The sequence below is a fragment of the Rhamphochromis sp. 'chilingali' genome (genome assembly GCF_963969265.1).
Source record: "Rhamphochromis sp. 'chilingali' genome assembly, chromosome: 19".
NCBI classification, from domain to species: Eukaryota; Metazoa; Chordata; class Actinopteri; order Cichliformes; family Cichlidae; genus Rhamphochromis; species Rhamphochromis sp. 'chilingali'.
Window position 1 is genome coordinate 405,991 of NC_137946.1, and position 26,135 is coordinate 432,125.

At 43.4% G+C, this 26,135-nt stretch overlaps 2 protein-coding genes across 3 annotated transcripts in view; one reads left to right on the forward strand and one right to left on the reverse strand.

Annotated features, from left to right (window-relative positions):
* Positions 1-3,026, forward strand: part of hlcs (holocarboxylase synthetase (biotin-(proprionyl-CoA-carboxylase (ATP-hydrolysing)) ligase)) — a 50,485-nt gene extending 47,459 nt beyond the window's left edge. Inside the window, 2 exon segments of the mRNA XM_080867258.1 lie at positions 1,887-2,100; positions 2,739-3,026. Coding sequence (XP_080723384.1) covers positions 1,887-2,100; positions 2,739-2,910 — 386 coding nt within the window. The 3' untranslated portion in view covers positions 2,911-3,026.
* Positions 3,027-17,678: 14,652 nt separating this feature from the next.
* sim2 (SIM bHLH transcription factor 2) overlaps positions 17,679-26,135 on the reverse strand; it is a 60,073-nt gene continuing 51,616 nt past the window's right edge. For both annotated transcript variants that reach the window (XM_080867780.1, XM_080867781.1), the window contains 2 exons: positions 24,142-24,463; positions 17,679-19,754 (listed from right to left, as the gene is read on the reverse strand). In XM_080867780.1, the coding sequence (XP_080723906.1) occupies positions 19,066-19,754; positions 24,142-24,463 (1,011 nt within the window). In that variant the 3' untranslated portion in view covers positions 17,679-19,065. The remainder of the gene's footprint in view (positions 19,755-24,141; positions 24,464-26,135) is intronic.

Here is a 26,135-nt window from a genome sequence, read left to right on the forward strand (position 1 = left end):
CCGCCTTGACCTCTCGGTCACATCCTACGAGTCTGGGGTGGAGATCTCTCAAATGTGAGCTGGGACCCCTCTGCACCACTCATTGGTGGAGGAGTGAATACCCCTGTGAAGTCTCCCACTAGTGTACCCTGAATCTGGGTTGTTGGTTGTTTCCTTCAAGTCGTGTGGATCCTCCTCCAATTTTCCACTTGTCTTGGATCTCGTCCTCCAATCTGAGTCCTCCTGTAGGGCTGACCCTTAATATGCAGCCTGTCGATGGCATGGAGGGCGTGCTGGCACTGGTTTGTGCTTCGTGGATAATCTTTTTGGTGTGCAGTCCGAGGGGGCTTGTGAACTCCCGGTGCTAAGTGATCCTTCTTGTTTCAAGGTAAGCTCAGCAATGGCCTGCTTCAGTTCATTCACCTGCCAAGTGGATTGAATTACCACCTTTACCCCTGTGTCTGCCATTTCTGTCACTTCCCTGTGAAGTGTAGCATTTGCCTTCTGATCCGAAGCCTCATCTAGATCCAGGACGCCAGTCTTTACTTGGAACAGTGGGGGTACTGCCCCCAGCATCAGCACAAGGGGGCGGCGTTGTGAGCAAAGCAGGTAGAGTCTGGCCGCGCTCCTTTTTCTTCAGAGTTCCCTTCTCCACCTTTCTGTTGCTTTTTCTTTCATTTCTTCGCTTACTTCCCTGCTGTGTGTGTGTGTGTGTCTCTTATGGTCTTTGCCGATCATTTTCAAACTGGTTTGGCTGGAAATAACCATTCCTGTTTATGTGGTTTCTTTGGTCCTCACAGCTTGGTTGATTTATTTGTTCGACACTGCAAGGAGTTTACACTAGCTACCCAGTACACACTGTGCACATCCTTGTTTTGTTTTTTTGCAGAGGATGGGGCATCCCCGGTTGTCACAGCTGACACAATGCAAAGTCAGTTAAAGAATAAAATGTTACAATCCTAGCAGAACGGACAGTAAGGTTTTATCAGGGAAAACATTGGTATGCTGGCCCTTTGCTACTATTGTACCAAAACACCACTATTCTAGCTTCTTGGAGTTCATCTTTTATAAACAATGCCTGAATGACCCCCTCATTTCTGCACCAAAGTCACTGCAGATCAGTGGTGTTCGATACAGCTCTGTTGTATTCTCATCTCTGCTTTAAGGAATTTGTTTTTGCAAAGAAATTATAATCTGTTGAATAAAACGGCATGAAAATAACGTACACATTGGTGACCATAGAAAACAAGCAGCAGAATTTATACCTACATTTCTGCTGTATATTCACATATCACACATTCTATCCAGTTAAACATTTTTGCGTCCTCACCTTGGGCCTGAAATTGCTTACAGTGTGTTCACTCATTGGTGCATGTTAAATGTTAAAGTTCACGATAGTACGATTGGACTGAAATTGTTTGGCTTGTTTGGAGGAAAGCCTCTTTTCTCAAAAATGAACTTGGTAGCATGGCTTGGGTTTGCATCTGAATAAACCAGAAGATTTCTGGAACAATGTCCTTTTATAGTAACACGAATTCTGTTAGCACAGCGTGGGGAGGTGATGGTTTGGGCTTTTGCTGCAGTCCACCATGAGATATCATATTTAACTGTAAAACAGCAAAGTATTCTGCAGTCAGATGTGAGGCCATCTGTCTGACAGCTAAAGTTTGCCAAAATCGGATTGTCTAGCATAACAACGATCCCTCAAGTACAGCAGCAACTCTATAACATAGTGGCTAAAGAGGAAAAAAATCAAGGTGCAATAATGACTCAGAGTAAAAGTCAAAATCACGATCCTGATCAAAACGCTGTGGAGGAACCTCGAGAGCTGTGCATGGATGAATGTGCACAAACCCAGGTTATCTCAGAATTTTGTAATTATCTCTTAAACGTGTTCTTCCCTACAGGCTGTGGGGTTAATGTGACAAACAGCAACCCAACAGTGTGCATCAATGACCTGATCCAGTCGTACAACTTACAGCACAACTGCAGCCTGCAGCCACTCAGCTGTGCCCAGCTCATCGCGAGAACTGTCAACTGCCTGGAGGCCCTTATTGACAACTTCCAGCAAGGAGGCCCAGAGTCTGTCCTGCCCACGTACTACAAGAGATGGCTCCACAGGTGTGTAACGTAGACAACTCTTGATGCTTTGAACTAAGATTTCACTTTTACTTAGAATCACACACTTTCTTTTAGCAACATGGGAACAAGGATTTAATGGGCGATTTTCAGTGTAGAGATGCACTGACCGGATTCAAATCAAGTATCCTTATGATACCACTTCCTATTTTTGCTTTTACTGACCCAGTCTCTAATACAGGGAAACTGTAATGTCATATATCTCTCTAATTACAAATTACATAATATTTAACAATCTCTTGTGTGGATACAAATTGAGGTAATTAAATGTGTTCTCTTTATCTTGTGATTAAATCTCATTCAGTCATATTTAACTTTCTTTTTCTGATTCGCCTGTTAATAGACTTTTAATCTTTTATGTACATATATCCTCAAACGCTACTAAAATGCAGTCAAATCTAATTTATATTCCATTGTGCATTCAGAAGTATATAACATGAACAAAACTGTGTAAAAGAAAAATGGCACATAAAATCCTGAAACAGATGATGTTTTGTTTTTCATGTAAGAGTAAAGTGGCTCTGGAGTTGGGTTTTAACCACTGTTCAACTTAATTAAGTTTACTAGACCCCACATTCACATTTAAACTGTAAAAACTGCTCTCTTTGTTCTGACCTCAGTGGAACTTGGGTGCGTCTCTGGAGTGAGGACGGCCCAGAGGTTCAGGTGATGGGTCTGGACCACAACGGTTTCCTCCAGGTGCACAGCAAGGAGCAGGGTGTGGTCTCAGTGGAGCCGGATGGAAACTCGTTTGATATGCTGAAGAATCTGGTGGTCATCAAAACACATTAGGACCAAATTCATAAAGCACAGACTCATTGTGTGTGTGTGTGTGTGTGTGTGTGTGTGTGTGTGTGTGTGTGTGTGTGTGTGTGTGTGTGTGTGTGTGTGTGTGTGTGTGTGTGTGTGTGTGTGTGTGTGTGTACTGGACCATGTTAACCAGATGTTTTTATGTTGGTCAGGTTACTTGTTCAGAAACATACAATAGTGACAAAGACAGAAAAAACATGCAGAGATCTCTGCATTGGTAATGACTGGTGTGCTGGTCTGGGACTACTAAATGATGTTAATGTCTTACAATGTATATTCATTTTGTCTTTCAAAATAAATCTTGTACCCGTCACTAGAATGATTCCATGAAAACAGTGAACAGTGCGATTTGGACTGTTGCTATTTTCAGCAAAATAAAGATTTCCACACACGTTTTTTTGTCATTTCCCTGGTTAGACCCTTTTTTCTGTAATCATGATTTTCAGGGGAAGCTTCAAATGTTCCAACATATGGAGGACCCTGGAGTGTCCTGAAAGGCCTGAGGATAAAGATGTGTTGAAAAGTCTAGCAAGTCACTGACAAAGCTTTTCTTTGGATGTTAGCTGCTTTTTGTTCGTTTTTTTTGATCCCCCACTGCTTCAGCAACTGCTTCAGGATCTGGGAAGGCCATTCCAGGACTGTCAGTGTTCCATTGTATGTTTTTCCAGGTATGCTTTAACTGCACTGTTTAGGATCATTGTCCTCTTGACAATCTCTCACACTCACTGCACCACTCTCCTGACGTCCTGCATTCATGAAAATGACTATTTGAATACAAATTGTCAAACAAACATTCGATTTGACTCAGATAACGGTCTTCTGAACTGTTTTTTCCTCCACCACGTTAAAGTTGTGATTCACGGAGGGGAATCTCAATTCTGTAAAATTTTAATCACGTCAGCAGTAATGACACCCGCTTATGTCAACTGGACATCACTATTATATTTCAGTTCAATTCAGTTTATTTATATAGCGCCAAATCACAACAACAGCGCTTTATATTGTAAGGTAGACCCTACAATAATAGATACAGAGAAAAACCCAACAATCATATGACCCCCTATGAGCAGCACTTTGGCGACAGTGGGAAGGAAAAACTCCCTTTTAACAGGAAGAAACCTCCAGCAGAACCAGGCTCAGGGAGGGGCGGGGCCATCTGCTGTGATTGGTTGGGGTGAGAGAAGGAAGACAGGATAGAGACATGCTGTGGAAGAGAGACAGAGGTTAATAACAGATATGATTCAGTGCAGAGGTCTGTTAACACATAGTGAGTGAAGAAGAAACACGCAGTGCATCATGGGAATCCCCCAGCAGTTTCAGTTCAGTTTTCAGTTTTATTTGTCATATGCAAGTTAGCACAGGGTCAACATCGCAATGAAATGTATTTGGCGAGCAGAAGACAGTCACTCAGCAGAATGGTACAGTAGAAAAAAATAAAATAATAAATAAATAGAAAAATAGTAAGAGCAAAATATTAATTAGATATAGTAAAAGAAAAAAGAGATTTTCAGTTAACTGACTAAATATATATGTATGTATATATAAATATATGTACACACTAGTGATTAACCCTCCTGCCATCCTTTAAAAAACTCACACCCATCACCCTAGGGACCATTCTCAGCCACGCCATAAAAAGACCATATATCCATATTTTATTCCACTTTAAATTAGCCAACCTTGTAAAACTACTTCTCCCTGAAATATTCATGTAAAGTTTTAATTATATTTTCGTTGTTTCAACCCTTCAAATCCCAGTGTTATTACATGAGCGCCCTGTGTTATAAGCCCCAAAAACCAAAAAACGAAACTAAATATTTCCACAAAAAACCAGTTGAAGTAATATGTGATTGTCATTATAAGTAGGCCTTTAGATGGACCAAAGATTGGCACCAACATACATTTTGACCTGCCATTATTTTTTTTGCATTTTTTTTGCAATTTAAAAATTAAAACTTCAAGGCCCTGAGTCTTCATTGACATCCAAGAAAAGAAGAAAAAATAAAATCATATGATGATAATTTGGGGTTGAAAAATAGCGTTTATAATGGAAGTCAATGGGCAGAAAATGGTCCCCAGGGTGATGGGTGTGGGGATTTCTGCTGCTCAGCCATTTTAGGCTGATTTAAGGAATTCACACTGGAATATTAACATTGACAGGTAAAAACTATCCTGTGGCAAGTTTGGTTATATTCCACTGAACACAGTGGAAATGGCAGCCATTTAACACATAGCAGTGGCACAAAAAGGTCCCAAGAAGGCAGGAAGGTTAAATAAAGAAAATCTTAAATAGGAATGTGAGGGGGGGGGGGCAGATGGGATATTGCACAGGAATGAGCAGCAGTACAAACTGAACAGTACAAAAGTTTTTGGTTTTTGTGGCAGTTGTTACAGTGTTGCACTTTTTTAAAATATAAATATCAATGAAGTGGAGTGACCAGTGCAGCCTACACCTATTGCAGTATAGAGCGAAGTGCTCTAATAGGGTGATATGGTACTACAAGGTCATTAAGATAAGATGGGGCCTGATTATTTAAGACCTTGTATGTGAGGAGCAGGATTTTGAATTCTGGATTTAACAGGAAGCCAAAACAGGAGAAATCTGCTCTCTCTTTCTAGTCCCTGTCAGGACTCAGCATTTTGGATTAACTGAAGGCTTTTCAGGGAGTTTTTAGGACTTCCTGATAATAATGAATTACAGTCGTCCAGCCTGGAAGTAATAAATGCATGAACTAGTTTTTCAGCGTCACTCTGAGACAGGATATTTCTAACTTTAGAGATGTTGCACAAATGGAAGAAAGCAGTCTTACATATTTGTTTAATATGTGCGTTGAAGGACATGTCCTGGTCAAACATGACTCCAAGGTTCCTCACAGTGTTACTGGAGGCCAAGGTAATGCCATCCAGAGTAAGAATCTGCTTAGAGACCATATTTCTAAGCTTTTCAGGGCCGAGTACAATAACCTCAGTTTGATCTGAATTAAGAAGCAGAAAAGGCTCACTCCTGGTGGCCGATTGGCGGGGCCTGGCGCCTGTGGCCCGGCTGGGCCCCTTCCGGGGGTGGGATGCCCTCAGGCCTCTGCCCTCTGGGCCTGAAGCTCGGTCGTCTCTGGCACAGCTGGCTGCCGGCAGAGCCCGCGGGCACGCCACTGCAACCCCCTCTGGCCTCTGCTCCGTAGCTGCTGGGTGACCTCTCGTTTGGGGCTCTACTCAGCTCTTCCCAGGAGGGTGGCACGGTTCCCCCCCCCCTTTTGGTGGTCCTCCTCGGGTCCTTGTACTCTGGGGCCTCTGGATATCTGGGGCCTGGATCTCCTCCATACCTGCTTCATACCCTGGTGGACGGGGCTATTGCTCCCCACACTCCCTAGCAGATCGTTACATGGAGAAACCTTTGGAATGCAAGCATGCTGATCCACACACGGGTGTTCACAGACGCGGACTACAGCTTTCTTGGCTGCTGCCTCAAAGCACATTGTGCGCTGTCTATCTTGCGTGCTGCACAATATCGTTTAATATTTAGTATCTACTGTTATCTACTGCTAGCTAGTTTATTGTGATGGTGCTGTATTTTATTATGTTGCTCTTTGTTGTTTGCTTTCTCTTCTGTTTTTTTTCTCCATACAGGTGATCCAGGTGTTTTGTTTGTTTTTCTTTCTTTCTTCCCCCCCTTCTCACCGTCTCTTCTCCCCTTTGGTTTTCTTTCTCTCCCTCTTTCTTTCATTCTTTCTCCCTGTCCTATCCCACAGTCATGTCTGTCCCGTTTGTAGCAACTGAAAATAAAATAAATACATAATTATAATAAAGGTCAATCAAATGGACCAATATGGCAAGGCCATGATGATCCACTTGGTAAAATAAATCCGCTTGGCATCTTTCTTGGCCTTAAAACAACAATTCTGATGGTAAAGATCCAAACGGGACACAAAAAAAAAGAAAGAAAAAAAAAGAAGCAGAAAGTTAGCGGCCATCCAGGTCTTTATGTCTTTAAGACATTCCTGCAGTTTAACTCATTGGTGTGTGTTATCTGGCTTCATGGACAGATAGGATTAATATTAAATCAGTGTGTAACTTTGCCAAAAAAAATGTGGGCCCATAGTTTTCTGTGGTCTCCTCCCCAACGAGTGACATGTTTAGCTGCACGTTCTCCTTCAATTGGTGGCTGTCTGAGTGGTGTCCAAAAACCTGCGTGGGCTTTACTGACTCTTGGGAAATCCACCCAACTCTTCCAAATTTGTTTTTTTTTCTTTTCTTATCAGATTCTCCTTTTTGCAACACCTTTTCTTCATCTTTATACTTATCACCACACTATGCTTATCTCCTAGAAAGATAAATAATTTCCTTGTAAATAAAAACAGTAACTCATCTGCCCAAAGCATTTTGTAGATTGTATAGCAGCAGTGGCAATCTCCACTTTTTAACTTTTTTCTTGAAATTGAATTCCACCTTTAATCTCAAAAAGTTGGAATTCAACATTCTCGCAAAAGTTGAATTCCAACAATGGCGGCAGCTACTTAGTTGTAATATTACTCTTTCTGGGTCTCAAAATACACTTTTAAGATATTTTGAGGCGTGAATGTAGTTGTGTAAATGTCAGATACCTGCTCGGTTTACAAGACATCACATATTTGCGTCTTAATTAATGTCCCCTGCAGGGCTCCGTACAATGCTCTGTAGTAATTATTAGACTCAATTATATAGGCTCAATATTAGACTTCTTCAAAATACAAAAGAACCCACCCACCACTTTAATCTCACTCTGGGCCTTGTTTTGACATAAAGGATGGAAAATGAACATTTAACAGTGTTTCCTCTTTTGTGATTATTTCCTGATAACATTTACAGTTTTGGGGGGAATACATCACAGCAGATGTCGTTCTGAAAGTGCTGTAACTAACAGTGGGTGGATTAAGAATATAATCCACCCACTGTTATCATCTTCAATGCCCTGTACACAGAGCAGAGCAGCTATCTGAACACTACTCCCACAGAGGCTGATTATCTTGTTAATAGTATTATTATCTTCACTGTGTAACTCTGAATACTGTGGGAAAAGTCAGAAGTACTTAACTCTGATAAAACTCTGAAAAAATAGTTTATTTATCTATTTAGAAAAAATACCCTTCATAAACCATCTTACTCTTCATCACTTTAAGAAAAAGATCAACCCTAGGCGTCCCCTCAGCACTGTGGCCAGGCTGACCAAAAGTCTGAACTGCCAACCATTCCTTTAATCTGAACTAGACTTCATGAACTTTTTTAATCATTAGATAAAAACATCCATAACCGTAACATTATGCACAGCTGCTTTTAGTAAAATTGATATTACAAGCAAAGCGTTGAATAGACACGCCGGTCCACCGTGTCCAGTCATGCTTTGCTTCTCCAAAACGTGATGTATACACACATGCAGGAGTTGCAGTTAGCTGCGGGAACAGCAGAGGGAGATCATCATAATCACGGGAAAGCATTTAAACAGACATTATTAACACATTTACATGCAAATACATACTAGGAGACTAGCTTCATTGTTTCTGGCTATTAAGGACCCTGGAATGCACTTTATAAGGTTTTTGCTCACTATCGACTTTGTGGATTTAAATATATTACCTCCCCCTGTAGGGTGGAGTGCCCACTCCGGGTCGGGGATGAGTTCCTGCCCCAAGTGGAGGAGTTCAAGTATCTCGGGGTCTTGTTCGCGAGTGATGGGAGAAGGGAGCCGGAGATCGACAGACGGATTGGGGCTGCAGCTGCAGTAATGCGGACGCTGCACCGGTCCGTCGTGATGAAGAGGGAGCTGAGTGTAAAAGCGAAGCTCTCCATTTACCGGTCGATCTACGTCCCTACCCTCACCTATGGCCACGAGCTGTGGGTAGTGACCGAAAGAACGAGATCGCGGATACAAGTGGCAGAAATGAGCTTCCTCCGAAGGGTGGCTGGCCTCTCCCTTAGAGATAGGGTGAGAAGTTCGGCCATCCGGGAGGGGCTCAGAGTAGAGCAGCTGCTGCTCCGCATCGAAAGGAGCCAGCTGAGGTGGTTCGGGCATCTGACAAGGATGCCCCCTGGGCACCTCCTGGGTGAGGTGTTCCAGGCATGTCCCACCGGGAGGAGGCCCCGGGGCAGACCCAGGACACGCTGGAGAGATTATATCTCTCGGCTGGCCTGGGAACGCCTTGGTATTCCCCCGGATAAGCTGGAGGAGGTGGCTGGGGAGAGGGAGGTCTGGGCCTCTTTGCTTAGGCTGCTGCCCCCGCGACCCGGCCCCGGACAAAGCGGATGAAGATGGATGGATGGATGGACCTCCCCCTGTATTTCCATGACACTGGGTTGGATATTTAGTTAGACTCCTTCGCTCCAGTTTATGTTTCTGAGTTAGTTTTGATTATTACTTCCTCCAAATCATCAATGTGTCTTTTACACCCCGTTCCTACAAGACTCAAAGAAGTCCTGCCATTTATTAATGTTTCAATCTTAAATATGATCACCCTATCTCTATTATTGGGCTACGTACCATAGGTCAAAAAGCAGTATTCAGTATTGTAATTCATTATTATCTGGACATCCTAAAAACTTCCTGAAAAGCCTTCAGTTGATCCAAAATCTTGTAGAAAGAGGAACAGGGACTAGAACGAGAAAGCGTATTTCGTCCATACTGTCGTCCCTTCATTGGCTCCCTATTAAATCCAGAAGCAAATTTAAAATCCTCCTCATCATAGAGCTTGAACAGTTGGTCCCCGTCTTACCTTAAAGACCTCACAGTACAGAGCCTGTCAAACAGAGCACTTCTCTCTCAGACTGCTGGTTTACTTGTGGTTCCCAGGATATTTAAAAGTACAGGGTGGGCCATTTATATGGATACGCCGTAATAACATGGGAATGGTTGGTGATACTAAAGTCCTGTTTGTGGCACATTAGTATATGTGAGGGGGCAAACTCCTCAAGATGGGTGGTGACCATGGTGGCCATTTAGAAGTCGGCCATCTTGGATACAACTTTTGTTTTTTCAATAGGAAGAGGACCATGTGACACATCAAACTTATTGGTAATGTCACAAGAAAAACAATGGTGTGCTTGGTTTCAACGTAACTTTATTCTTTCATGAGTTATTTACAAGTTTCTGACCACTTATAAAATGTGTTCAATGTGCTGCCCATTGTGTTGGATTGTCAATGCAACCCTCTTCTCCCACTCTTCACACACTGATAGCAACACCACAGGAGAAATGCCAGCACAGCCATCCAGTATGCGTAGTTTCAGGTGCTGCACATCTCGTATCTTCACACCATAGACAATTGCCTTCAGATGACCCCAAAGATAAAAGTCTAAGGGGGTCAGATCAGGAGACCTTGGGGACCATTCAACTGGCCCATGACGACCAATCCACTTTCCAGGAAACTATTCATCTAGGAATGCTCGGACTCGGCACCCATAATGTGGTGGTGCACCATCTTGCTGGAAAAACTCAGGGAACGTGCCAGCTTCAGTGGATAAAGAGGGAAAAATATCATCATGTAGCAATTTCAAATATCCAGAGGCCTCGAGGTTTCCATTGATGAAGAATGGACCCACTATCGTTGTGCCCCATATACCACACCAAACCATCACTTTTGTTGTTCCAACAGTCTTGGAGGGATCCATCCAATGTGGGTTAGTGTCAGACCAATAGCGGTGGTTTTGTTTGTTAACACCATTCACATAAAAGTTTGCCTCATCACTGAACAAAATCTTCTGCATGAACTGAGGGTCCTGTTCCAGTTTTTGTTTTGTTCATTCTGCAAATTCTGTGCGCCGATCTGGGTCATCCTTGCTGAGATGCTGCAGTAGCTGGAGTTTGTAAGGGTGCCATTTGTGAGTAGCTAATATCCGCCGAAGGGATGTTCGACTAATGCCACTCTCCAGTGACATGCGGCGAGTGCTACGCTGTGGGCTCTTGCTGAATGAAGCTAGGACAGCCACTGATGTTTCTTCATTAGTGACAGTTTTCTTGCGTCCACATTTTGGCAAATCCAACACTGAAGCAGTTTCACGAAACTTAGCAAGCAGTTTGCTGACTGTAGCATGGAGATGGGTGGACTCGCAGGGTGTCTTGCATTGAAATCTGCTGCAATGACCCGGTTACTGCGTTCACCAGATATCAACACAATTTCGATCTGCTCCTCACGTGTTAACCTCTTCGACATGTCAATGGCTGTGAACAAAGAGAAACTTGTAAATAACTCATGAAAGAATAAAGTTACGTTGAAACCAAGCACACCATTGTTTTTCTTGTGACATTACCAATAAGTTTGATGTGTCACATGGCCCTCTTCCTATTGAAAAAACAAAAGTTGTATCCAAGATGGCCGACTTCTAAATGGCCACCATGGTCACCACCCATCTTGAGGAGTTTGCCCCCTCACATATACTAATGTGCCACAAACAGGACTTTAATATCACCAACCATTCCCATGTTATTACGCCGTATCCATATAAATGGCCCACCCTGTAGAATGCAGAGATGATCGTATGATCGTTGTTGTAAAGGCTCACCTTCTAGCACATTCACTTCACCAGATGCACCTTGTTTCTTTTCCTCACCTTTGATTGGGTGTGGTGCTTGGCCTTAATTGCACTCACCTACCCCTCACTCTTTCTTCACTCCCACATGGGGCGGCAGCTGAGAGAGAGCAGTTCATGTGTGTCTTTCTTTCCTCTCAGCTGCATTTGAATAAAGCACCAAATCCACACTTTAAGCTTAAATTTCAAAACTTACATTTTAACTACTGATTTTATCTACTGTTCTGATTTTATCTGTTTTGATTTTATATACTGTTGTTTGTTTGTTTGTTAATTAGTTAGTTAGTTTATTTGCTTGTTTTAATCAATTGTAAATCATGCTTTTTATTTGTTCTTGTTTCTAATGTCTCTGTAAAGCACTTTGAATCACCTTATTGTTGAATTGTGCTATACAAATAAACTTGCCTTGCCTTGCCTTGCCTTGCCTTTACCCGTTATACAATAAAACGACAAAACCTGCAAATGATGACTGCTTATTCTCATTCTAATCCGATGAGCCCATGATGATGACTACTGAAACCCTGAACCTTCCTTCCTCCAAAACATGGTCCTCCGAGCCGGAGTAGCGTTAGCGTCATGGATTCACAGCAGCCATTGACTGAAGATTTGAGACGTTCCGGTCGTGATAGTCGACCTCCTGCCTACCTGCAGCAGTATGACGTTCAGTACCCTGGAGCTAGAAGAGCTACATGTGAGACAGAGAGTCAAACAGAATGCCAACATAGTGACAAAGACACACATGGGCTGCAGGATCCTGTCGGAGAGTCAGAAAGACAACCAGAGACATCCCCTGCTCCTTTACCCACCAATCAAGATGAGGTGATGAGGGAACTCCTGATGACAATGAGGGAGATTAGGCAATTCATGATTCAGTTATCTCCTCCCCATTCTCGCAGTTCCTCCAGATCTTCAATTCACACTGTCTCTGATGAAAGCAAATCCTCTGTTTGCGGTTTACAAGCCATTCCCCAAACACATCAGCAACATGAGCAGTTCCCAGTGATTGATCCAGCAACATGTCAATCACCCTCTCAGCCCCCCCAGGTTAGCCGTCACTCTGGTGCAGTTCTGGCTGCTAGCCCTCCTTTCCCTAATTCAACAATATTAGATGCTGCAGTTCCTTCAAGTGGTTTGCCTAGACCAGTTTTTCCGACACCAGATGAGACTCCTTTTAATTTCCTGGCCACGCCACTGCAAGGTCCCCACCAGATTTCATGTGTTCAACCTGCTGTTCCTCTAGATGAAGACCCCGCTCAACCTCTCGTCTGCATTCCAGAACCAAGGCAGCACCCTCCTGTAAAGCAGCAACCAGCTACATCTGATGGTTTGCATGCACAAAAACCTTCAGTACCCATTACTGCTAGTTCTAGTCACCCTGTTAGCACTAGAACACATGTGTATAAGCTTGAGGGTCCTTCTTTCCCAGACCTTACCAGAGAAGATGAAATCCAGTATAGGCTGTTACGAATGGCCCTTACTAACCTGCTTGACCCTCATGAGACGGAGCACTTTAAATATCATGTCCTCCTCGATCATCTGAAAGTAGACCAAGCTAAACGGTTAGCTATTTCCTTTTCCTATGCTCCTGACCCATACACTCAAGCCATCAAAGCTTGAGTTATGAGCGTTATGGGCAACCAAGACAGCTAGCATTGAAAGAGCTACGGAATATACTGGAGCTTCCTCCTATCAGAGCAGGTGATGGTCGGACTCTGGATAACTTTGCTCTTCATGTGCAAGCTTTAGTTGGTTTGCTTAGCACTATGGGTGATCAAGGACGGACAGAACTAAATTGTGGCTCCCATGTCGATCGCCTACTTGAAAAGTTGCCCCCAGAGCATTCCAGTCGCTTCAAACGGCACATTTACAGGGAACAAGGAGATGTGACGTATGACTTACCTTTGTTCTCATCCTGGTTGCAAATGGAATGCAAGTGTCAACCAAGAAAGGACAGTCCTGTTTCATCCTTTAACCAGCCACGACCTGCCCATAAGTACACCTCTCCACTCACAACAATATTACATGGGACAAATGCATCCGATCCTGTACAGGCAGCACAACCCATCATAATGACTAAGGCAAGATGTGCATATTGCTGCTCACCTGAACATCACATTAGTAAGTGTCCCGAGTTCATTCAGAAGACAAAGGATGAGAAAATAAACTGGATAAAAGCAAACAAACGGTGCTGGCGTTGTGCTAGGACTCATCAGGCCGCAAAGTGTGACCTGAGGAAAGCATGTGCCACCTGTATGGGACTACATCTACAGATCCTATGTGATGTAAATAAGAGATCTAAAACTGAAACTAATCCTGTAGTGAGGACACTACACTTTGATAGATCTAGTGATTGTCCCAGTGTCCTTTTAAAGGTTGTGAAAGTGCTCCTGCGAAATGGCAAAAGAACTCTTGAAACATATGCAGTACTTGATGATGGCTCCCAGCGTACCATTCTTCTAACATCAGCTGCACAGCATCTCAATCTAACTGGGGAAGCAGAGAGATTATCACTTAGAACGGTCCGTCAAGAAGTTGAAACTATTCAAGGTTCTTCCGTAAGTTTCAAAATCTCACCCATCGCACATCCAGAGAAAACATACACAATTAATAATGCCTTCGCTACAAGTCACTTAGCACTTTCAGACCACACCTACCCCGTATCCTCTCTTCAACGGAGATACAAGCATCTTCAAGGTATCCCATTAACCTTTACTAACAAAGCAGCTCCACTACTGCTCATAGGCTCTGATCATACCCACCTTATTACGCCTATTGCACCAGTTAGACATGGACCATTTGGATCTCCTGCAGCAGTCAAAACCCGCTTAGGATGGACACTCCAAGGTCCAATCACAGACTTCCAACCCCAGAGCAGTTCCACGCATGCCCAATGTTTATTCACATCTTCCAGTTCAGGTTCAGGAGAACCGCTCCAGCACATCCTTGTGTCCGCTGATGGCTCTGAATTCATTCAGCCACTTCATACTCTACCATCAGCAGTACCTATGTCGTCACCGGCAGTGCCACTATCACCAGTTCCACCGCCTGTGGCTGCCATTCCGCCAGTGGTCAGGGCGCTGCCTGCTCCTGCATCACCTGGTCCTGCCTCTGCCAAGCCCCGTACATTGCCCCCAGCACCTGCAAAACTGCCCAACGGTCTGCAGGTCTGGGCCTGCCGCTGCATCCCACGCGGTTGGCATTTGGACCTGCTTTGCCGCCACCGCTGGCTACATGGTCGGCCCCCTGAACTGTCTGGCCTGCATTGTCGACCTCTAGGTCGACCCCCTGAACTTATAGTAGACCTGTAGCATGTCTGATTCCTCTGCCCCCGCTTTGAGAAAAGGAGCATCTCTAATCCTTTGAACATATTTCTCAGTAGAAATATGGGAACGGCTGTTGTAAAGGCTCACCTTCTAGCACATTCACTTCACCAGATGCACCTTGTTTCTTTTCCTCACCTTTGATTGGGTGTGGTGCTTGGCCTTAATTGCACTCACCTACCCCTCACTCTTTCTTCACTCCCACATGGGGCGGCAGCTGAGAGAGAGCAGTCCATGTGTGTCTTTCTTTCCTTTACCCGTTATACAATAAAACGACAAAACCTGCAAATGATGACTGCTTATTCTCATTCTAATCCGATGAGCCCATGATGATGACTACTGAAACCCTGAACCTTCCTTCCTCCAAAACAATCGTTGTCCGGTCTTCTTCCTCTAGCCCCCCACCCCGCCCGGAACAGGATTTTCCAGAGGCTTAATATCCAAGTGTCTTCAGGCAATATACTGAACCCTGGGTTTCCTCTAATGTGTGTGTGCGCGCGCGTGTTTGTGTGCGTGTGTGCGCGCGCGCGTTTGTGTGCGTGTGAGTGTGTGTGTTATTAGGTGAGGCTTGTTGGCATTATATGCGTACCAGTCGAGTGTTCCTCTCATGTGGCTGATGTGATCACACACAGATCTATTTCTTGACTCTTCATTTGTCTCCAGCACCTTACACTGCTGAGCTCTCCTCTCCAGATGAAGTGGCAGGAAATGTGCAAAGTGGACGCAGCATGTTGCTTTCATGGGACCTCAAAACTTCCTGTATCTCAGACATAACAGGCCATTATGGAAGTCATCATAGTGACACTACTGTAGTGTTGTCGGTTCATTCACAGCATAAACGGACTGGTTCTCTTTGAGATTGCATTTAGATTAGTTTAGTAAAAATGCCAGTGCAGCAACTGCACCATTCAGCTGTACTGTAAACAGGAGTTTGTGATGATGCACACACAGATTTACACTTGATGTGCACAAATTCACCAAAACTGAATCAAAGATCATTTAATCTTTAATCTCCTAGATAAAAGGTCAGTCTTAATTATTTATGACCACTTTATAACACTCCCTTTCTTCCTTCATCCTCCTGTACCATCACAATATTATGAAGGTCATTTCTGTTCTCAGTCCTTTAGCCCACGGGTTCTTGTGTGACAGAAGCAGATATATTAAGTAAAAGGGGTGAAGAGACACCGTTAAGCTGCTGTTGGTGCCAAAAGCCATCTGAAGATTATTAAGCAAATGGCTCTCTGTTGGATCCATACTCTCAACATCCTATTAAACAACTCAAGTCTGCAGGTTGCTGGGGTCAAAAGGAAGCGCTCCCTTTTTGTATTAAGTGTGTGACACACATGTACAGCCTCGTCGGTGGACACGCACACACAGTTCAGACCATTAAAGCGCTGTGATGACTCTTCAGAAGGCAGATTTTAAACTGAAGGAAACAAAACCAAAAGAAAAATGACACTTAGCTGCGTGTGGCTTCATTTAAGCACCAAAGTCACTCAGTCTGCTTCGTGTGATCGGTAAATGAACCGGTTTTTTTCTCCTCTCAGGAGCTCAGTCTGGGTAGAGCTTTTTTTCTCCTCCTCTCTTGTGTATTTCATAGTTTTTCTCTGACCTGTCTTCCCAATGTGATGTTTGTACAATGTGTGTATAGTCGGTAACATGTACATGTAATGATGCAAGTGACAACTGAAGGCATAATCAATCAATCAAAGCATTTTATACAGCATGCCTCATTCACCCATTCACACAGGCACGATATTCTGCACTTAAGTGCTTTCACACACATTCATTGGAGAGCAACTTTGGGTTTAGTTCCTTGCTCAAGGATATTTGGCATGCAGCCTGGACCTGCCAGGGATCGAACCACTGATTAGCAGATGACCTGCTCTACCTCCTACAGCCAGCCTGTCTGCACGAACGCTAGCTGCTCGTTCAGGACCTATTAGGACTGAAAGGTTTTACACTAGCTCCAGTAAACTAGGCCCTGTTTACTGGTACTCAATCAAGCCCATCATTGCCATAGTCATGAAATCCTCAGCTGGCAAAAGTAAAATACGGACACTGGGCACTCCTCCTTCACAGAGGTGTGTGTCAATGATTGTTAGCAAAGAAACCAATAACTTCATAAATATCAAGATCATTTTTAAAGCTCTTAGAAAGCTGAAAAATAGGAGTTGTACAAAAATATTTGTGCTTCTCCAAAATGTCCATGTGAAAGTAATAATGGATTGGATTTATATAGCGCTTTTCAAGGCACCCAAAGCGCTTTACAATACCACTATTCATTCACTCTCACATTCACACACTGGTGGAGGCAGCTACAGTTGTAGCCACAGCTGCCCTGGGGCAGACTGACAGAAGCGAGGCTGCCATATCGCACCATCGGCCCCTCTGGCCAACACCAGTAGGCGGTAGGGTAAAGTGTCTTGCCCAAGGACACAACGACCAGGACAGAGAGCCCAGGGATCGAACTGGCGACCTTCCGGTTACAGATACGCTTCCCAACCCCCTGAGCCACAGTAACCAAAGTAACCAAAAGGAGAAACTGCACATGATGCAGCAGCCTGAACATGTTGTCCTGTGCCTCCACTCTGCACCAGTCTTCAGCAAGCATAACACAACACAAGTCAAATTAATGAGAATACAGTGTAAAAAAAAGTCTGAATACTGTGTTTGAACAGGAAGGGCAGCAATGACCACTCACATTTGTGTTGAGGTGGCAACAGAATATCCACTGGAAAACTTAGTTTCACTTAAAAACGTCTTTAAATTTAGGAGCGCTGAACTTTGTTATGGACAGATTGTCAATGACCACATAAAGAAACAGGAAGAACTGATTTGAAAAAATGTTTTTTTTTAAAATAGCTTTATTAATGTAATTTTGATAAATTACAAATGTTACTGACATGCTGGTGTAAAGCAGGTTGATAGTGTGGTACAGTCTGGAATGAAAGTGTTTGGCTAAATTAGCAGTATGCAGTACAAAGTTAGCTCCGGTCAGTAACAGGTTAACTAAACACACCATCAGGAAACAGGAACAAACCAGTCTCTTTCCAAAGCTATACCAGTCCTTGTTTGAATAATATAATATTACAAACCCAGCTTATTACGCTTGACTTTAATTTGATTGCTTTCACAGAAAATTATTGTTTATAAAAAAAAAGTGCAAAGGATGAAAAAACACAAGCAGACAAACATTAATATTTAGGGTTAAAATGCTGAACACCAGAATACTTATAATAATAATTTTTGGCAAATGTTTTTAGGTTTTTGGTCGTCATTATTCAGCCTTAGAATGAGTGTTATCATAAACAAACCAACGTGATTCGATTTATATGAGTAAACCTAACCCTAACCCTGAAACAAGCCCCTGTTAGAAGACAGCTGTTAACAGTGAAATCAAATATCAAGTCTTCTGATCTGTCACAGATTTGAGTTTTGATAGTGTTTCATCCTGTGTTGGTCGTTAACTTATCATATTTTGAGTTTTAACGAATAATTTCAGCTATGCAATAAATATATGAAAATTCACAACACGTCTGCTATGCAGTATTCATGGCAGCACAAGCAAACACAGCACAGCTAAAACACAGGCAGACTAAAAACATCAAACTTTACCAGTTTGACAACAAGTTCAAGAGTTACAGAAAATGAAGGTGAACAATGAAATGAGCTGAAGACTAAACTGTTCCCATGGAACCATGGCTGACTGTGACCTACACCCGTTTCCACACCTTGGCTCGTGTGATTAGGTAGGGGGTCCATTGCCCCTCTTGGGGGGGACACTCCCACAGGGCTTAAATCTGTGACTCTCCACAATTTGACCCTAGAACTGAAGAAGCTTCTCGGATGAGAGGTGAAACGTCTTCAAGCAACTTAAAGAAGTCCAGAGGCTTTTCTTTCCGAGCTCCGTAGACTACGATGACCTGGATGACTGAGGCTTCACAGACATGTTCCCATGGAAGTGACACATGGACAAACACACCTGCTATGAAATGACTGAAGTAACAGTAGTAATATTTGCATTTCAAATATTCTGATCACATGATTCAGACATTATTCCATCTTTAAGTCCTAAGTTTAGGTTACGATCAAATCATTCATTCATTTATTCAGTAGAAAGTAAATAAAATACTTTCAAACGCTGCATTACTACATATGCTTTACAGAAAAGTTCTAAACCTGTTTTAACATGATGTAATCAGCTGCAGTGTCAGAGCTATGTGTGCAGACACGAATAAAGCCTGCTTCTCTTTCTGGGTCACCTCTCATTCGTGATGATGACAGATGTGCCAGTGCGGTGTGGGGTCTCTCTGTGGCTCTCAGGAGATGAGCTGGAGCTGGGACTCTGGCTAGTACAGTTGTAAGACACCATCTCTTTACCTTGGTAACAATGGCCATCTGTTATATTGCTCAGTGAGGCAAAAGGGGAGGCCTTAATAGGACCAGGTTTGCCCAAGACTTGATGAAAGTTTAAAGACATATATGGAGCTCCTATACCTGTCAGCATTCTTGTGTCGTCTGCAGATCTGGACTGTGGCTCCGTGGCAGCTCCAAACTGCTGCTGGTCGTCAGCAGGTTGATGATATTCTGCAGCAATGTGACTGTAAGGGGTCTCCATCATACAGAGCATCTTCTTCTGCTCAAGCACTATCTGCACAGGGAGCGACTGGCCTATGCCATGCAACAAGCCACCATGCTCACCTTTACCAAGTACCAGGCTGCTGAGCACAGGGCAAGCCAGGGCCCTGTCACCTTTTGCATAATGTTGCATGTCCTGGTTTAAAGCTTTACTCCCCTTTGCGGCATGAGGCTGGGCATGTGGACAAACTTTGCTATGGACGAGTGTGTAATGTTCACAGAATTCGTCCTTTAGCCTGCTGTTTGAAAGAGGGTTCATTCCACTGGGACAATCATCCTGGTACCTACGGTCAGCTGCCAGTACAGGCCCTATTAAAGAGAAGACATGTTCAGAAGTTGGCTTGCACCTTAATTAAAATGACATGAGCACTCTGCTGAATGGCTCCTAAGGAGTTTACAGTGTTATTCATAAGATGTCAGACTGTCAGTGTTTTAATGAATCCACCTATGATGTTATTGACAAATGCATGTTTTCCTGAGCTTGCATTCACTACTGCAGACTAAGCTTTAGTTTAACATTCTTCCATTCTGAAAACAACATGAATTGTGTGGATATGAATATGGACTTGCAAGTTAAAGCTACAGCTTTCTGTTGTTGGTGCGAGTGGCAATGCCATTGAAAGCCTATCTGTAACACTGCAGAGATCAAGAGGACCGAATGCATTTCAGAACAGCATCAGCTTTACAAGCTGGCTAACCTGGAAAACACAGAACAATTCAGAAAAACACCAGACTACAAAAAATGATTCTGTTGGCTTCAATATGGACTTCCTACTTGTGTTTGTGTAGTCTGGCATTTGTTCAGAACCAGAACTCCAGACCCTCAGTCCTCACTGGACCATTATATTTCAAGCAGCTTGTGAAGCCCAACTCCTTTACCACTGCTTTCACCAGTTGCCTCTTCAGGAGAAACTTAACTGCTGTTTCCCTGTGTACAGATTGTTCTGCATAGAGCCAGCAAGCTATTTTGTGTTCTTGGGAGACCTGTTTGTGGGCACCTTTGCCATCAAGCTGCCTCTTCTAAGCCTGGACATGAAGGAAAAATACATACTTCTAGCTGCTGGGCTCACTCACCCGTCTTCCTGACCTCACAGCGCAGGCTTTTTCTTTTTGGAAAAAAAAGATCTGAATGACAAAATTCATCAACCACTGGGAGGTGGCACAAGCATTCTTTATCCCAAACGGTAGCACTTTAAACTGGTATAAGATATCATAAGCCACAAATGCTGACATCTCACAAACACGTTCTGTCAGTGGTACCTAACAGTACCCTTTCAAAAGATCAACCTTACGTACTTAGCCCTACCCACTTGGTCAATGCAGTCTTCCAGCCGAAGTATGGGGAAAGCATCTGAATTCGTGACATGACTGACCTTCCTAAAATTCACCTTCCAAAAATGATCTGATCATCTGCTGGTTATTAATATCTTGTTAAATGGCATGAGTCACTGTGAATTAGTCACCACCAGCACTGTGTGTGTGTGTGTGTGTGTGTCTGAGCATTTTAGTTCATGTTATTTGTTCAGTTAAATGTTTGCATGCTCTCTGTCTTTTGTTCATCTGTTCTGTGACAGAGGGGAGGTCAGATGAATTTGTGTAAATATCCCTCCTTAGCAGCTAACAGTACAGGTGAGCTCCACACCCCATCTGCTGGCTCAATCACACCAATCTGGAGCATGTAAAGCACTTCCTCCTTCGCCACCTTCCATTTGTGAGGGGACAGATGATGCATGTTGTTTGATTGGGACTGCCTCTCCCACATCCACATCATCAACAATCCTATCAGATATTCCAGGCACATCCTGAAATAGCTCAGAATAGCAGTCAACTACCTCCTGCCTCTGGAGCTGCTCTGGCCTCTGTGTTATATAGTCTGGCATTAACAACCTCAGACCCACATAGCAAGCAGGTCTGGCCCAGATTGGTGTCATGGCAGAGTGTATGTCAACCAGATGTGCGCCATGTCTGACAATGATGGCGCTATTTATGTTCCTTTTTTCCTATTTTAGTTAGAAGACCCAAATGCCATGTTGCAATACTATACTGTTATGGCAGCCAACGTTTCAAATGCAGATTTGACAGGTTTGTGAGTGTACACTTTATCCAAAACCTAGTGAGGGTTTACTCATGTTTGCCAGTGAGTGGCTGTAGCTCAGGAGGTAGAGCAGGTCACCTACTGATTGGAAGCTTATTGGTTCGATCCCTGGCTCCAACAAGGTCCAACAAAGTCAACCATTATGTGAGCAAAAGGCTCATCCTCAACTGGAAAAAGTTGTAATGGTGTTACTGGGTTAGATACACTTGGCTCTTCGACAACATGGCAGCGGCACCAAAATAATTTCATATCCTTCCACATACTAGGCCAATATAGGTGTTGGCTAAGTTTCTCCAAGGTTTTCTTTGCAGCCATGTGTCCAAACAATGACGCATGCACCAACTGCAAAACCTCCTGGCGACAACACTTTGGCAAAACGACTTGTTCTGTTGTGGCCCGGTCCTCATCAGCTGGCCTAGAAGGAGGCCTCCACTTCCTGAACAATGTGTCATTGTGAAAATAGTAACACTTTGGCACATCTTTAGCCTCCTGCACTTACTGCTGACCTCATAGCATGTTCCAGGGAAGGATTATTCTGCTGCTTCTGCACCAGAGACTCCCAATTCAGAGGGTCCTCCTCATGTTTTACTCACATGACCTGTTTATCTCTTCTGACAGCTGTGAAGAGCACCCATTCCTGGGTCATCACCTATACCACCACATGCTTTATTCCCATCAACAGGTTGCACATCACAGCCATTCCAAGTGCTTAATAGGGAATCAGAGAGGTTAGTAAAAGGGTGGTTCACAGGGGGGCCACACATGCAGGAAAAACTTCAGGAAACTCCAGCTCTCTTGTCTTGGGGGAATCCACTGCGTAATCACTGACAGACAGAGCAACTTTAACCCAGGCCACATCATTGGCCATAATCAAATCGATAGATCTAAAGGAGAGATTTGTGACTCTGCTACATTACAAAGCCTGTAACCAGCTCAGATCTCAGGTAAAGCTTGTATACCTGCAGGATCTCATGACCCCTCCTACACCTCGCACAGTGGTGAACTGTGGGAGACAGTGGCCTCAGACATAAATCCATCATATCCCTGTAGTTCATTGAGAGACTCCCGAGCTATTGTTACAGACCTACCGGCCTGGTATTATTTTGCCTTCTTGGTAACCAGGGCACTGATTTTTCTTGTGACCTAATTTATGGCGCCAATAACAACGAGGCTCTGCAGGAGAATTCTGGCTCCTACTTTGGAATAGAGCTGATCCACTGGGCTGTTGTATCAAACTCTTTTCTTGTCCTGACGGGTGCCAGGTCCTGCTTCCACCCTGACCATATGGACCATCCTCACTCCTATCCTCATTAACTCTCCTCCTCCCCAGACTGACTCCCACCTTAAATCCATGGGCAACTTCATAACAATCGTCCAACTCTGTGGCCTCCGGGGGCTCACAACATCACATTCATTGAGATAAAAGTCAACCTCCCTGGGAGCACTCACTTTAAATTGCTCCAACAACATTAGGTCCTTCAACTTATGATGATGACCAAAAGCCTGAGATGAATTTATCCAACAATGCAAAGCAACTTCCTGTCTATGCCACATATCCAAATAAGACTCACTTGGTTGTCTCCCCAGCTCACGTCACTGCCTGCGGTAAGTTTACGGAACACCTACCATAAGAAGGCGTCATATTTCAAAAGTGGCATCTAGCGCTGCTACTGCTCTGAACCATCAAAGCCCACTTGTCTTCAGGCCACCCACTATCTATAGCAACTTTTTCAAACATCTCAAAAAACACATCAACAGCATCTTCATCAAATGAAGGCATAAAAACACGAGCTCTATTCAGATCGAATCTATCATCACCTTGGCTTCCTTAGCTTTGTTCACCTCTCATTTACCTAATCTCTCCAGGCAAGTCCCTTCCCTCTTTTAACTCTTTCCCTCCTTTTGCTCCATTATTTGCTGTCACTTTTCTCCTCCACCAATTTTCTACGTTGCCTTTGCTCTAACCGCACTTCTGGCCGCAAAACCTCCATTAGGTGCAGCGCAATTGCAGGTTTAGCCAGACCTTCCTCCAGCGAAACCTCCTCTTCTCCTGCCAGATCGATCAATTCATCCTTCTTCAACCTCCTGAACTGCTCGCTATGTCCACCTGTTCCTGATGTCCTCGTTTATAGCCACTATTTAAGGTAGCATCAGTCCTCGCTGGACCATTATATTTCAAACAGCTAGTGACGCCTGGCTCCTTTACCACTGTTTTTGCCACTTGCCTGTGAGAGAGAAACTTGCCCGGTTCCCTGTGTACAGATTGTATTGGAGAGACCCTTGCTAGAGAGCGATGAGCTATTGTGTTCTTGGGAGAACATCTTTGTGGAATTGAATTTTTTTTATCACTGTAAATAAAATCACTGAGCTGTAAAAGTGAGTCCTGCCTGCCCAGTGATCCTTGACGCCCAGGCTGCTTCCACCACAAATGGTTTAGTGTTAGGTCCCCACAGTGGCAATTCTACTGAGGTGGTTTTAACAGAAGTGGGGTTGGGTGAGAGTAGTTAAAATATGGTAAAACAAAATCTAGAATATGGAATGTCAGAATGAGATTTAATCATAGAAACCTAGACTATAAATCAAATTAAATAAAAACGTAACCTTTGTATTTGTTGGCTGCTGTGGAGTTGCTGATGTTCCATCCATCAGCCCCTTTACTATGCAGGGAGCCGATGATTTGTTGAGATAGCTGAGAGGAGGGAACTGAGCTGGGCAGCTGGCTCTGAACGTTCAGATGCTGATGATGGGATGGGTAATGGAGAGTCAGATTGTAAGTGGGGCTGCAGGACACCTGAACTCCTTCAGGTCTCAGGTTGGTTCTCGTCTCCTTGCAAGGGGTCATTGGGTACAGGGATCTGTCTTTCAACATCCCCTTTTGTGACGAGCAGTATGAGAGGTCCGGCTGGAAGAGGCGAGGAGCCTTCTGATGTTCATAAAAAATACAGGGATGGTTACTATCTTAGGATAACACTTTATTTCAGTATTTATCAAAGTAGCTCTGTAAGACAATAAAATATTTGATTATCTTTTTCCTACTAGATCCCTTGTAAGCCAAAAATGGTTTGAATTGTTCTTTGTTCGCTGTAATCATCAGGGTCAAAGCTCTACTGAGTAAAATTCAGCAGAAGCTTAAATGACATCTCAACTTATTCACTGTCGGTGGGTAAAACATTCTGTGTTAGTTCAGAAAGTATTCAGCACTTCATGTGCTTCAGTGTTTGTCATATTCTAAAACTGAATCCTTATTCTAAAAATTCATTTTTCATCTCAAGATTCTACACACAATACCCCATAATGACAACGTTAAAGAAATTGCTTCAAAGTCTTGCAAATTTAGTAAAATTAAAGAACAAAAACATAACACGTATATTATGTACCTGTTGTACATCTTGTTTCCACTGTTCATCTATCAAATGTTTCTACAACTTGATCAGAGTCTACTTGTGGTAAATTCAGTTGATTGGACATTACATGTAATTGGATTGGAAAGTACATGTAACACATTTTAATAGTTGGGATACAGATTTGAATATTTTCATGGGTACTGGACCACTGAACTTGCATTTCTTCACAACCTTAAAATCTCAACATGAATAATCACTTACATATATAATAAAAAAAACCAATTACATCAACAAAAAAATAAACAGAATACACCCCCAGCGGATGTGATTCAGCCCACATCTCTAAGTTGTGTGAGTCCAGCAATAAAATCTCTTCTTGTAGAATGTGCAAAGGAGCAGTGAAGTGCAACTCTGTCCTGGGACTTAAGTAGAATTTGTAAAGTTCATGGCTTGTCCAAAGAATTTCAGTTTCTTCTCAGATCAATCATCTCAACAAATCCTGGAGGGGTGGCTCGCCATCTTTGGACTGGTACACCCAAAAAACCTGAGAAAAGTAAACAACAAAACGGGTTCTCCTGAACCCTCAAATAGGCGAGGGTGCGGCGTCATAGCACAACCAGAAGAATCCCAGCAATAATAAAACTCTCCTCCAACTAAACAACAGTTGCCTGGCAGCTTGTTTCCTCAGCAAAATCCGACTAAAGAGGCAACAACGTTTCTCACTCAGAGGACCTGACTTTTTTTCTCCCCCCTCTTCTTGATCTCCGTAGCTGCTTCAGGTAAAATGCAAGGAGGCAGTACTCCCAAACTGTATACTTTACAGACCATTGGGACATCATAAACACCGGCTCTTCAGTTATTTAAAAAATAATTTTACTTAATTAAACTTGATAATGAAAAAAAAGTCAACCTCAATGATAATGCACTGAAACCCTTAGTAACTAGGGTTACACCCACACCTGTCTATGTAAGGTCCCACAGTTGACAGTGCATGTCAGAGCACAAACCAAGCCATGAAGTCCAAGGAATTGTCTGTAGAACTCCAAGACAGGGTTGTACCGATGCAAGGGTCAGTCTGACAGAGCTCCGCTTGATCTGTGGAAAGAGGAGACCTTCCAGACAACCATTTCGGCGGCACTCCACCAATCAGGGCCTGTATGGTAGAGTGGTCAAGGTGGCCATTCCTCATTAAAAGGCCCATGACAGCTAACTTGGAGTTTGCTAAACAGCACTAGAAGATTGTCAGACCAT